We start from the raw sequence: 12,808 nt of genomic DNA on the forward strand, positions 1-12,808 counted from the left end.
TTCCGTAGTGACTGACCATCATGCTCTCCACTGGCTCTCATCCCTAAACGATCCTACAGGCCGGCTTGGTCGATGGGCTTTGAGACTACAAGAATTTTCGTATTCTGTGGTCTACAAGTCTGGCCGCCTGCACCAAGACGCTGACAGCCTGTCGCGTTACCCTGTTGACGACCCTGACTCCTCCAATATTACCAGTGCTGCTTGTGTATTCTGTGTGTCGCTGCTTCATTTCGCCGACGAGCAACGTCGTGGCGCCAACATAAGAGGACTCATCGACCGTTTTGAACACTCTCCGGCCAACGCCACTCTACGCCTCTTCGTCCTCCGGGACGGTACTCTGTATATATATATATATATATATATATATATATATATATATATATATATATATATATATATATATATATATATATATATATATATATATATATATATATATATATATATGCGGGGGGCGGGGCGTTCGGAAAGAAAGACCCCCCCCCCCCCTCCCACCAATATGAAAATTTTCCGCCTACGGTAAAGCCACGTTCACACTGAAAGCGGAGCGTTTAAGCGGCCAAGCGGATTTTCAGCGTGCCGAGCGCGCGGGCCAGTACAGAACGGACCTCGCTAACCGCGCCACCGAGGAGGTGGATCACTTAGCGCTTTCCCGGTGGACGTGTGGCCATATCGTGGCATCGGTCGACCGCCCGCACGCCACCGTCGTCTCACGTTCTTACTGACTCCGGCAAAGCGGATAAGCGGGCGGAAAAAAAATCGGTCCGCGAGCGATCGGGCTCGCCGTCTCGTTTTACGTCCGCTTTACCTGCCTGGCGAGGAGGTATTCCCCGCTTTCCGCTTGCCCGCTTTGGCCTTCGTTGTGAACGTCCCCTGAGCCACTGTTATTTCTGAAAAACTAATGGCACGCAAATTTGTCTAGCGGACAATGGACGCAGGGTGTGCAGACTCACAGGCGCATTAAAACACCGTAGGGTGCAGACGACACTACCGAAGCGATCGCACGTCAACGCGGCACACTTCCGTGTCCGCCGCAGTAGCTTCGCGGCTGTGGCATTGCTCGAGGTCGCGGGTTGGATCACGTCCGTGGCAGCCGCATTTCGAAGGGAGTGAAATACAAGAACGCTAAGGGCGCTTGGGTTTAGGTGCACTTTAGGAACACTGAGCTCTCAAGTTACTCCGAGGTCCGCCGCTATGGCGTGCCTCATAATCCGAGCGCGGTTTTGGCGCGCACAGCCACATAATTGAGTTGAAGTTTGATACTTCTGCCACTATGCCATGTGCTATATGAGGCAATGATAATGCTCAACGCTCTCAGAGATTATGAACAATGGCGACCAACAATGCCTCAAGCAAACACGTCGGCTTGTGCGTTCTGTCTACTACGCAGGCAAACTGCTGTGGTGCACGCAAGTTAACGTTTAACGTCAACTCGCCACTCTCGTATTGGATTCAACACTGAAGAAATTACACATTAAGCGATAACACCAGCGCTTATCGTCAATCAAAGCAAACGGCATAAAGAGCTTCGCTTACATCGATTCCCGCAGTTCGTGGGATCCGCATATTCTTATGCTTTATTTTGCACACACGTGCTTTCATTTAAACAGTATATGTGCAGGCACACAATTGCAACAGCTGCTACAGAGCAAAAAAAAAGAAAGAAATAAAGGAAAAAAGAGGGAAAGAAAGAAAGAACATCGATAATTGCAACACATAAGCAACCTAATCCACAGGTGGTGGTCTGTTTTGCCAACGAGGGACTTGATCTAGCAGGAAAATGAAACAACCATCTTTCGGCCTGCGGCCCTGTCACCATTGCAAACTGTGTATCAGTCGTTTTACTTTGTGACACCTGGCACATACATAATCATATAAGCAGTTGTCTACGGTATCCTGCTACCGCCATACGGGTAATTTGCGCGTCATGTGCTGTCATTAAAGGCGACATGTTTCAGAGAATGCTCTAAACGAGTAGTTTAGAGCATTCTCGACATGTGTGCGCAACACCTGATCGGCTAACTTGCTGTAAGCTGATCAAAACGGCAAGCATACAATTTTTCAAATGATTGCCGGAGTACTGGTGTTTCCAGGGGTACATACGCACTTCGGTAACAAGGTTTGAAATTTATACTGAGCACACCAACCAGCAACGAACTTGCAACAGCAAATAATGACAAGCAAGAACTGTTTCTAAATCCAAGTAACTTTTTCTTTCACTTAGCTCTTTACCATTTCACCTGCTTCAAAAATTTATATGTATAAACTTGCTCGAGGCAACTAACCGCATAAAATCCTATCGCCATCACAAGACTTGAAACGGAAGGTTGGGATACCAACGTGCCGATATCTTCGCAAACGAAATGTGGTATTTTATAAAACTAGACCGGTATTTGTAAACTTGTAAAACGGGTCTAAATTCATAAACCTCACGAAAAATTAGGGACAGTTGACAGGTGAGCTCTTAGCGTCTGACTTGTGCTTATATTGTTTTCATGCCGACAAGTAGGCAGCATCAAAGTTCGACTAAAGAGCAGCTAGTCGAACAGTTTGATTAGCTAATCAAATGAATAATTGCGAGTCAGACTCCCGTGTGGCCTACTTATGCTTACTTTGTTATACTATCGCCAAGTTTACTATCGCCAAGATTAACCCTCAGAGTGTTGAACAGCGCCACTGATGGCCATAGCGGTGGATGTGGAACAATCTTTTCATCCACAGGTATAAAGCTAGGCATTCAGCACACATGTATTTGTGATGCTCTAATGAATTCATGTCATCGTTCTATTAGTCACGGTTTCACTGTGCGCATTTCACGTTTGAAGGTAGCCGGCTGTCCTATATAGACATCTGCTCTACGAGTATAGGTGTGCCAGGTGTTGCACAGGAAGTGTAGAAAAAGCCGGCAAAGCTTGCTATGTGTACAGTGCCCGAGAGCATCACCATCAAAAGAACACTATACCTTGTATCTAAATCGTATCTCTCGTACATTAAAAAAGGAGCATTCTGGGATTCGTTTTTTTCTGCTTCGCACAAGCTCTACCGTTTGGGTGCCAGGTGATGACCCTTAAAAAAGAAAACACGGATATGCAAAGGAAAGTTTAAAAACAGTTTTGTTGTTCGTTTCAACCACTGTCGTGTGGCCAGAGACGCATCTGTGGGGTCGACTGTGAAATGACGAATTCACAATTCGTCAGTTCGACTGTAGATGTAGTCGGCTGGGCTCTTTGTACCAAAATGCCACAGTATTGGTGCCGTTCTATTTGTTGTGCTTGCTTTCGCACGAAATGCGCTTGCATCTTCATGAGTAAGCAGAAAAACAGACAGACAAGACAAACGCAGAAATCTCTGCTTGATGTCATTTATGTCGAGTTGGAGAAAATTTTCCTTCTCCAGACTAAAACCGCACAGGAGTTTGCGGCGTCAACTAAGCGTATGCTTGCCTCTCGCTTTATTGTACTTGGGTTACTGTGGGACTTTCGTGGCGTATCTTGATTACAAGATTGGCGCATCTGCCTTTAACTGTACAGATGGTGGTATGAGCTTTGGTTGCGTCATCCCTGACGAAAAAAAGAAGACAAAACGAACAATGCGTCTCTGTTTGCAGCGCCATCGCTTCGTATAATGTAAGCTTCTCCCCGTTCGGACTCGGCGATGTTTGGTTGAGCGTCTTGCAACAATGGTTACAGAGCTAAAACAAGTTTCAAGGAGCGAGCCAAAAACGTTAAAGAGCCGGTAATTAAGTCGCGCAACCTCCGCGACCGGCCGGGGAGGTTGAGCTTTTTGCTTCTTTATATATCGACAGAAATATCCTTGACGAGTATGCAGGAGTACAGTTTATACCAGCTCTTATCCACGAATCTCGTCCTAGATTCTAAATATTAGTCGCCTGGTATTAACAACGCTACAAGTTTTGGCATGACGCTGCACGAAAAGAGTATGAACGAATCTGCTACAGCGAGATTGAAGGTGAGACAGTTGTAAACGTTCATCATGGCATGAGATGAAACACATTTACACTTTCTGAAATTAGACCTAAGCCTTCTATAATTAACAGCCCTCAATCGCGCACTCCGCATCCTTGTTTCTATATATTTTCTTGCTCTTTTGATGGACCTACACTTTTTTATTATCTGTGGATAGTTTTTATAATAACATAAGTTGTATATTTAGCTTCCCTATATGTTTTATTTTGTCCATGTTTCGCCATTGATTGTGGTGGTTAATCTTGATAAATTTTGGAACAGTTGCATTTTCGTAAGCACGATGAATTCACTATCTTACAGCTCCACATTATAAATTCACGCGTTCAAAAATGACTAATCAGTGAAATAAAAAGAAAATAAACTTCATTGGCCAAAGAAAGCTTTATCTTCGTGTAGTCGACGATGTTTTTCTTTTCGATAGTTACAGTTTTGACTTAATACGCGAAGAAACAATCTGGTCTTGCTTACTTGGCTCTACGGCAATGTCAATATACCGTCTATGCCTGGACCAAATGGTTGCACAGAGGATCCTGGCGTCTCGAACACTGGAAGAAGCTCAAAGGTACGCCTGGACATTTTACTGGTTATGCTTTGAAACACCTGAAATGATCTATTTTGAAATACAAATTGTCATGTTATTTGGGATTTCTCTTTAGCGTGTTTGCAGTGTATGGTGCGCACTAACAATGCTTGCAACAAGTTTTGTCCAACTGATGTTTAATTTTATTTCGATCGGGAATTGCTATAAGTCGATACATAATAACTATCAAATATTACTCATTATACCAAGACTGTTGAAAAAAGAAAGGTTCCTAATTGGCCACTTGCGAGGCTAGTCCAATTTCCGCCGAACAAAGATTCGTGACTGAAGCTTTGGGAATTCCAAACAGAGATTGCAAGCAGTGTTTTCTTCTTGTGCTCATCTGTGTAGGGAAAGCTGCGAAGCGTAAATGTCGTAAAACGTCCTACATTAGTCTACTTTACAAATGATACCATAACTCGACACTTCATGATGAACTAGATTTGGGCGATTATATTGCTCCCATCTGTATTGCTCTCATCGCTTCGACGACCACTATAATGTTGGCATCGAATCCACTAATGCTCAGTCATTTTACCTATCATCAGTCATTTTACGAATCATACGGCTCGATGCGTCCTTATATAGCTCAAGAGGACGTCTTGTTGGGCGAGTTGGTCACAATTCATCTTGGCTACTAGGCGCGAAAACACACACGACACAAGGAAGGGGACGGGACAGAGCGCCACTTACAACTGTTTTTATTCGGAGGTACACCACACACTTATATACCCGTCTTATGCGCAAGGACACAATCACATCAAGATTGATATGGAAGCTCATTAGTTAAATATTTCTTTTCAGCCATATATAAAGATATTGGCGGGTCGCTGACGCACATGCTTCCTTTCTTTTCGATAAAGAAAGCTTCAATCACTTCCCGAGCTTTTTGATCTTTACTTTTTGCCAGAATTCGCGCCCCTGCAAAACATGGCTGACAAGAGCGTGATGGGCAGGACTTAATGTGCTTAGGAATGTTTGGCCCTTCTTTGTCTTGTTCTACATTTCTCTCATGTTCCCTAATTCGTTCGTAAAGCAGCGCCCCGTTTGCCCTATGTACGAGCGCCCGCAGGAGAGGGAGATTTCATACACAACGCCTTCGTTGCACTTCATGAACGGTCGCGCATGCTTGGTGCCGCATCCATTTTTATCGTCTCGTATTTTTTCTATACGAGAAAAAAGGCTTCCTAGCTTTCGGGGGGCTGAAAACACAAGCGGCACCCCATGCCTGCTAGCAACCTTCTTTAAATTGTGGGCCATCTTGTGTACATAGGGCACCACCACAGGCCTCACCGTCTTATCTCGACGGGGATCTTCCCCCGCTCTCACAGCCGCACTCTTCATTTTTTGTAGCAGGCTTTCAGCGACTGCCATCACAATCGAGTCAGGGAATCCAGCTGAAGACAGCCTGGTCAATTGGGTCTGGAAGCTAAGCTGCATCTTGTGAGGGCACGATTTTCCCAGGGCTGATTTCAGGCAAAGTGAAGCAATCCCCTGTTTTATTAATTTCGAATGGGCGGAGTCGTATGGCAGAAGTCCTTTCTTTGCACGAGGTGCATATGCCCAACAAACGCGATCCGCACAAAAGTCAATATTTATATCTAGAAACTGTAGGTGGGTCCCCTCAGGCACTTCACTGGTGAATTGCAAGCCATTTCCAAGTTGTCGGAATATGGATAAAATATCATGCACATTATCTTCGAAGTTCAAACTTCATTCCTTACTAAAAAATAGCAAAAAATCATCCACATATCTAAAAACTTTTAAAACGTGCCTAGCCGGTAAAACCTGATGTAAAACTTGATCCATTTGTGAGAGAAAAATATTACACAATACTGGCGCCACACAAGATCCTATACAAATGCCGGCTTTCTGCAGGAAGAACTGCTGGTCAAACGTTATAAAAGTCGATTACAAGTAAAACTCTAAAAGGGTTAAAAAATCAGCAATGGAAATTCCCGCATTGTTCTGAAAGGAAATGGGTTCGTTTTTTTCTATACACTCTCGGACGGCAGTAAATAGGGCCTTGTGAGGGATAGAGTAGAATAAATCCACCACATCGACGGAAAAGGCGCGGCCAACATCACATTGCGATTTTAAGAAGTCACAAACTTCGTCAGATTTCTTTGTACGAAATGGGTCGTCTACTTCAAGTGTACTCAAATGTTTCAACAAGAACTGGCTTAGTTCCTTCTGCCACGACCCTTTTTCCGTGACTATTGTTCTAAACGGCATACCTTGCTTATGCGTTTTTACTGAAAAGAAGGCTTTCAAGGCATTATTTTTGCTTTTTCCTATCTGTTTGCCAAGACGGTCTAACCCAAACTGTTCATATAGTGCAACAGCTCTGCTCTTAACTCTAGTTTCTTTAACTTTGACAGGCGCAAAATTCTTTTCTAGTGCCTGCGCAGCTCTGTCCCGTCCCCTTCCTTGTGTCGTGTGTGTTTTCGCGCCTAGTAGCCAAGATGAGTCCTTATATAGATTGGAACGACCTTTTCGAAGACATCGTAACTATTTCTGACAACAAACCCTTTTGTCAGACTGTAGCACTGCCGCTATGGTGAAACAGCTGAATTTCATGAAGCCACTGCTATTACCAGCATCTGGGTAACCGGATAGGGAGTGTAGGGTTGATTCTTATTGTGAAAGGCTGTGGTTGCATAGAACGTGGAGCTTGCGGATGCATCCAATTATCATCACATACAACTATGACGTGATGGTACACTGGCACGTTCCGCTGCTGCGATCGCTGTGGATGCCGCACAGAAACGTAGCCAAAATAAATGCGTGAAGTACTCTTACATATATTTCTATGAGCGGCATCACTATTTGTAGCATCATTGGTACTGAACGTGAGTAAATTTCCCTCTGTGTGTAATGACGAACTGATACTGTCTATGATATTGGGAACTGCAAGACCAACTTCAGTAAAAATCAAGATTTCTTATAATTTCTAAGCTTCGTACTTTCTGAGTGTATTTTGCTTTATATGCGAGAAACGTGTAGCAGAGTTTCTACAACTTAGAAAATATGTTTTAGTACTACTTTAGAACACTGCAATGATACTGATAATTTAACAGACCTTCCACATTACAGCAAATTGAAGCGTTTAGTGCAACTTCTTTCTTCAAAATACGCATTATAAGAAGATATTCCATGATATGCCTTTCTGCTGCTGACTAACGCTGACAATTATTGCTATAACCATTCTTTGTTACTTACTGCTCTCCACAGAACAACCTGTACTGGTGCTGTCCTCATCGTTGTGTTCTATTGTGCCGCCTTTTCTCTCGGAGCGGCGATGACCATCTGGTTTCATGGCTGTGACCCCAGCTTAATGGGAGCCATTTCAGGCGTTGACCAGGTGATGTTGGCAGCTAGCAAGCTTCTCCTTTCTTCTTTTTCTCGTGTGAGCAACAAATTGCCTGTTCTAAGTATAGATGATTGCTGAGATGAAGTGGTGGAATGTTTATCAGAAATACCATTTGAAATACATACGTAGATGACGTGTGTATATTTCTAAGAATCGTTGCGCGTTAATGAAAGATAATATTATAAATTTTAACAGAGTGCATAACCTGCGTTAGGCGACCTAATATAAATGTTTGCGACCTTAAGATTTTGAAGGCGTGCTCGAAAAGCTTCTTTGGATGTCGCAAGGTTGCTGCACGTATGACAATGCTCTTGTACAACACAGCGATGGTAGAAACAATCTGTATGGTTTTCGCGTTCATAATGCGAGCTTGGCTAAAGGTGAAAAACACTTCTATTAATTACATTTATCTGCACCACCTTTAGGTCTTCTGTGTTTCCGTGACTTCCTATCGGATGAGCAATATGGTAACGAAAACTTCCCTTTCCAGGTCTTGCCATACTACGTTAAAACATACCTCATCAATGCTCCCGGGCTTTCGGGCCTCTTTCTTGCTGGTGTCGTGAGCGCTGCAACAAGGTAGCACAAATGTTTTAGTATAACCAATTAAGATAATGTGATATATGTCCTAATGTACGTACGTCTTGATGAACATTACGCGAGTACTATCAGAATATTAAAAAAATCAAAGGTCGGCAAGCGAAGCAACTTTATAAGGAATACCTGCAGAACGATTAGCCTTCCCCTGTAAGGGAGGCGTCACCCGTGACGCACCGCGACGTCTTCCCGGCGCGTGGCGCCTCTACTCTGGCCGCGGCCGCACTACTTCCTTTGGTCGACTGCGCCTGCCCCACTTTTGGGGTGGCAGCGTCCCTCCGGTTTCGCTCGGTCGTTGCCAATCGAGGGCCGCCGAGATCTGCTGGACGGCCTGGGCTTGGACCTCGTGATCGTAGTACCTAATGTACGCTTTGCGTATGAGCGCATTGACCCTATTTTGCTCGCACTGCCTCCAGTTGTCGAAAGCAGCAACGTATGCAATGTGGCTTATAGCGAAGGATTCCACTAGCCGGGTGAGGCTTTCTTCCTTCATTCCTGCCGTTCTGTGGAACAACCGCTTGATGAGGCGAATGATCGTGTTGACTTTGGCCGCCAGATGGCTGACCGTCTCGCCGTTCACTCGTTTGCGCTCAATCAGCATCCCCAGCACTCGGATCTTCTCGATAACCGGGAACGTGTGACCGCCGCTTGTCTTGATCTTTACTGTCTTGCTCTCTCGCAGGTTCGTTGCCTTTCCGCTACCTAGCTGCTCCTTTCGGTGGAATCACCAACAGCTCAGACTTGCTTGGGGAGCAGACGAGCCCAGACCCGTCCAGCTGCTCCTCGATAGCGTCAACCGCCTCTTGCAATGCACTCTCGATGTGTCCGTCGCTTCTTCCTGGGACCCAGAGTGTTATGTCTTCGGCAAAGATGGTGTGTCGGACCCCGGCGACTCCCGAGAGCCTCTCAGCCACCCCTATTATTACAAGGTTGAAAATTAATGGCGAGATGATCAAGCCCTGGGGGCTCGCGACACTGCCTAGCTTCTTCTTTTGGAGCCGAAGGTCCCCGGCGATGATTTAGGTGGTCCGCTCCGTTCAAAAATCCTTGATGTACACATATGTTCTCTTGCCCATGTTTAGCCATGACCCCTGAGCCAGGATCGCCGAGTGTCTCATTTTATCAAAAGCGCTCTGCAGATCAAAACCCAAGATGGCTCGCTTGTCTTTCGTGTTGGTAGTGTCATCGAGGATTTAATTTCTCAGTTGTATCATGGCGTCCTGATTCCGAGCTTGTTTCGGAACCCGATGACGGTGTCTGGGTAAAGCCCCGAATCTTTCATGTACTTCTGCCACCTGTTCATGAGTACATTCTCCAACGCTTTGCCCACACAGGACGTAAGCGAGATTGACGGAGGTTCTCAATGGTGGGTGGCTTTCCCAGCTTGGGAATCAAGATGGCTTTAGCTGCTTTCCATTGCCGGGGTAGTGGCCCTGCTTGCCAGCAATTGTTGAAGTATGCCGTGAAGCTCTCGATGGCCGCTTCGTTAAGATTTTTCAGCGCTCGGTTCTTAACGAGGTCGGGGCCAGTGGTGGACTTGCTGTTGAGGCAAGAATTTTTTCAGCAGAGCGCTTTTTTGAAATATAAGGCAATGCGCAGTAGTTTGTCTTCGGTGCTGCATGGTTAAGACAGAAATTGTGGCACGCGACAAGCTCGCGGTGAAAGCAGGGGAGAAAAATATTGCGTATATTTAGAGGAGTCTCGGTACACCAAAATTAAAATAAGATATAGCACAATTTAATTCAATAGTTGACTCCATGTCAATGCCTTAACATTGTGCGAGAGTAAATTAGTCTTATATACACATGCCGTAGGCAAATCCATCAGTGAGCTGTCACTGTGGGCACCTTTTTAAATTGCAAAACCTCACGCTAGAAATTCGACAATTACACTAGACGCGATATGGAGGCCGTGAAATAAAATAATAGAAATTTGTCTTTGTATATCACTCGCACCTAACAAAATAGAAACAAATGGCGTGGGGCGCCAACGGCAAATAAACGCTTAATTTTACCATACCCAAACGAACTATGCAAACTAAGCAGTCCCTCCGCTAACCCGGAACATATGAAAATACGTGCGAGATCTTAAGGTACATGCAATGAAGGCGCGGACATGGCAGTGAAAAGCAAGTCGCTTATGTAGGAAAATAAAGCATCGCTTGTTTGTCGGTCAAGGCAGTCCTCAAGTAGAGGTGCTGAGGGAACTACACAGCGAGGTACAAGAGGATGGTGCAATGAAATGAGGACGTTGTTCTGAGGCATATATATTCGCACATTAAAGAACTGATAAAAACTAAATGACAGGTAAAGAAAGTTTGAAGGTCCAATCATTGATGGATCGAGAAGAGACTATCCCTCGTCTTCTTTCGTAGATTCTCAAAGAAGGATGCACTTACGTTCATTTGTTCAATTAATTTAGCTTTTAGTACAGGGAATATGCGGCCGCCGCGCTAGTCTTCTGCGTTCCAGCTTCATCTACTACGTTTGGTGAGATCTCTCACAAATTTTTTTCATTAGCTTTTCTTTCACAAAATTGCAAAAGATCGATTAGAATTACTTTGGCATTGGAATATGTAGTTCAGTTGACACTGTCACAGCCCATAATAAAAAAAAAATCTCATGCTAGAACAGCTCATAAGAGCAGGTTTCAGCAATTCGTGATCTTGTATAGGTTATTAGAGGACACTGGCCAGTGAAAAAAAAAAGCTCTTATGAACGAGAAGGTTTGTACATTCGCCGCCTGTTTCTTTTTTCAGCACAGTGTCGTCTACAGTGAACTCCCAAGCTGCTATTCTTTACGTAGATGTGATTGTCCATCGGTACAAGAACGCTGAAAAACATGTGCGATGGATTACTCACAGCACAGGTAAAATGCAGGGTTTTATTAGTGAATATTTTTGTTACCATTTAAACATCGCTCACTTGAACTGACAGTTTGAGAGAAAGGAGTAGCAGCAGAACTTTCTCCTCTAGTGCATGCGTCTTGAGCCTCGCATAACATGCTAGTGGTAAAAAAACAAACGTTAACCCAGCGTTGAGTACAAATTAACGTAAATGAATTTGGTGAAACAAATTGTGCGCTGGCAGCGTGGAAAATTATGTGATGGCACGGCAGAATTCATGACGCGAAAGAATATGTTAGTGACAGAGTAACAAAATGTGTGTTCTCACAAGCCACGTTCAGGGCATTACGGTATTGCGTATCATCTAACAGGTCTGGTTACCAGCCTGTCGTGTGTATATATATATATATATATATATATATATATATATATATATATATATATATATATATATATATATATATATATATATATATATATATATATATATATATATATATTTGACTACTGAAGAACGCAATTGCTGGAGGAAGTGACGACAAATACCTACGCGTGCTTTCTAATTAAGGCGTTGCGTCTCGCGTCTCAGCCATGACACATCTTTTCCTTCGGACATTACACAATCATACAATACCGACCTCATTCACCTTTCATGGCTTCCGCCAAGCCTCCGCTCAACATGCCGCAGTGCAAAGATATGGCAGAAGACGTTCGCGTTCTTGCGTCCTGTTGATATATTGGTTCGTCAATCCCATAGCTGCCATCCGCAGCTGGGACTTTAGGGACGAGGGCGAGAGAGGGTTTCTTGGGGCACGCAAAGAGGAAATGAAAAGCTTTATACAATATGCAGAGATATAGCAGAAATCAGCGTACAAGTAGCGCTAAGAGTGCAGCGGTCCAACAGGGCGGATGGTGGCGACTCTCTCTTCTAAGAATGGGGCGGTTCTGCCATGAATACGTTCGCCGGCCTATTGTCAGGAGGACGATGCTAGGCACGTGCAGACACCACTCACGTCCCATCCGATCTCGTCACAGGAGAAGACTGTAAGGTTGGTGACCATTCCCCGTTTCACGTAGAGCAAGACACTTTCGAATCATTAGTGCTGCGTCCTTCACCCGTCTCGCATGTAGGCCTGGACACCAGCAGCATGCGGGAAAGCCCAAGTAAGCGCGATGAATGCTTGCCCAATATTGTGTGGTACAACAGTCCCCAAACGACTGTGCGCACTCTTTGGTTGCTCCTCACGAGGTAGCCCCCTCTTCTTAATCTGCCTAGACGGTGACGGGGCTCGACACCGACTGTGACACGCAAAGAAAGAAGCTCACTTCGAGGCGACAACAACCGCCGTCCTCCGTGGCAGCGCTAACAACAGCGAAGGCCACTTTCATGACCCTGACAAGTAACCATCACAGAGAGCGAGGAACCA

At 44.7% G+C, this 12,808-nt stretch overlaps 1 protein-coding gene across 4 annotated transcripts in view; it reads left to right on the forward strand.

Moving 5' to 3' along the window:
• Positions 1–12,808, forward strand: part of LOC135899164 (sodium-coupled monocarboxylate transporter 2-like) — a 113,500-nt gene that overhangs the window by 69,163 nt on the left and 31,529 nt on the right. For all 4 annotated transcript variants that reach the window (XM_065428430.1, XM_070538380.1, XM_065428431.1 and 1 more), the window contains exons 7-10: positions 4,408–4,548; positions 7,801–7,930; positions 8,430–8,518; positions 11,295–11,404. In XM_065428430.1, coding sequence (XP_065284502.1) covers positions 4,408–4,548; positions 7,801–7,930; positions 8,430–8,518; positions 11,295–11,404 — 470 coding nt within the window. The remainder of the gene's footprint in view (positions 1–4,407; positions 4,549–7,800; positions 7,931–8,429; positions 8,519–11,294; positions 11,405–12,808) is intronic.

Source organism: Dermacentor albipictus, chromosome 5 (assembly GCF_038994185.2).
Source record: "Dermacentor albipictus isolate Rhodes 1998 colony chromosome 5, USDA_Dalb.pri_finalv2, whole genome shotgun sequence".
In the NCBI taxonomy this organism is placed as follows: Eukaryota; Metazoa; Arthropoda; class Arachnida; order Ixodida; family Ixodidae; genus Dermacentor; species Dermacentor albipictus.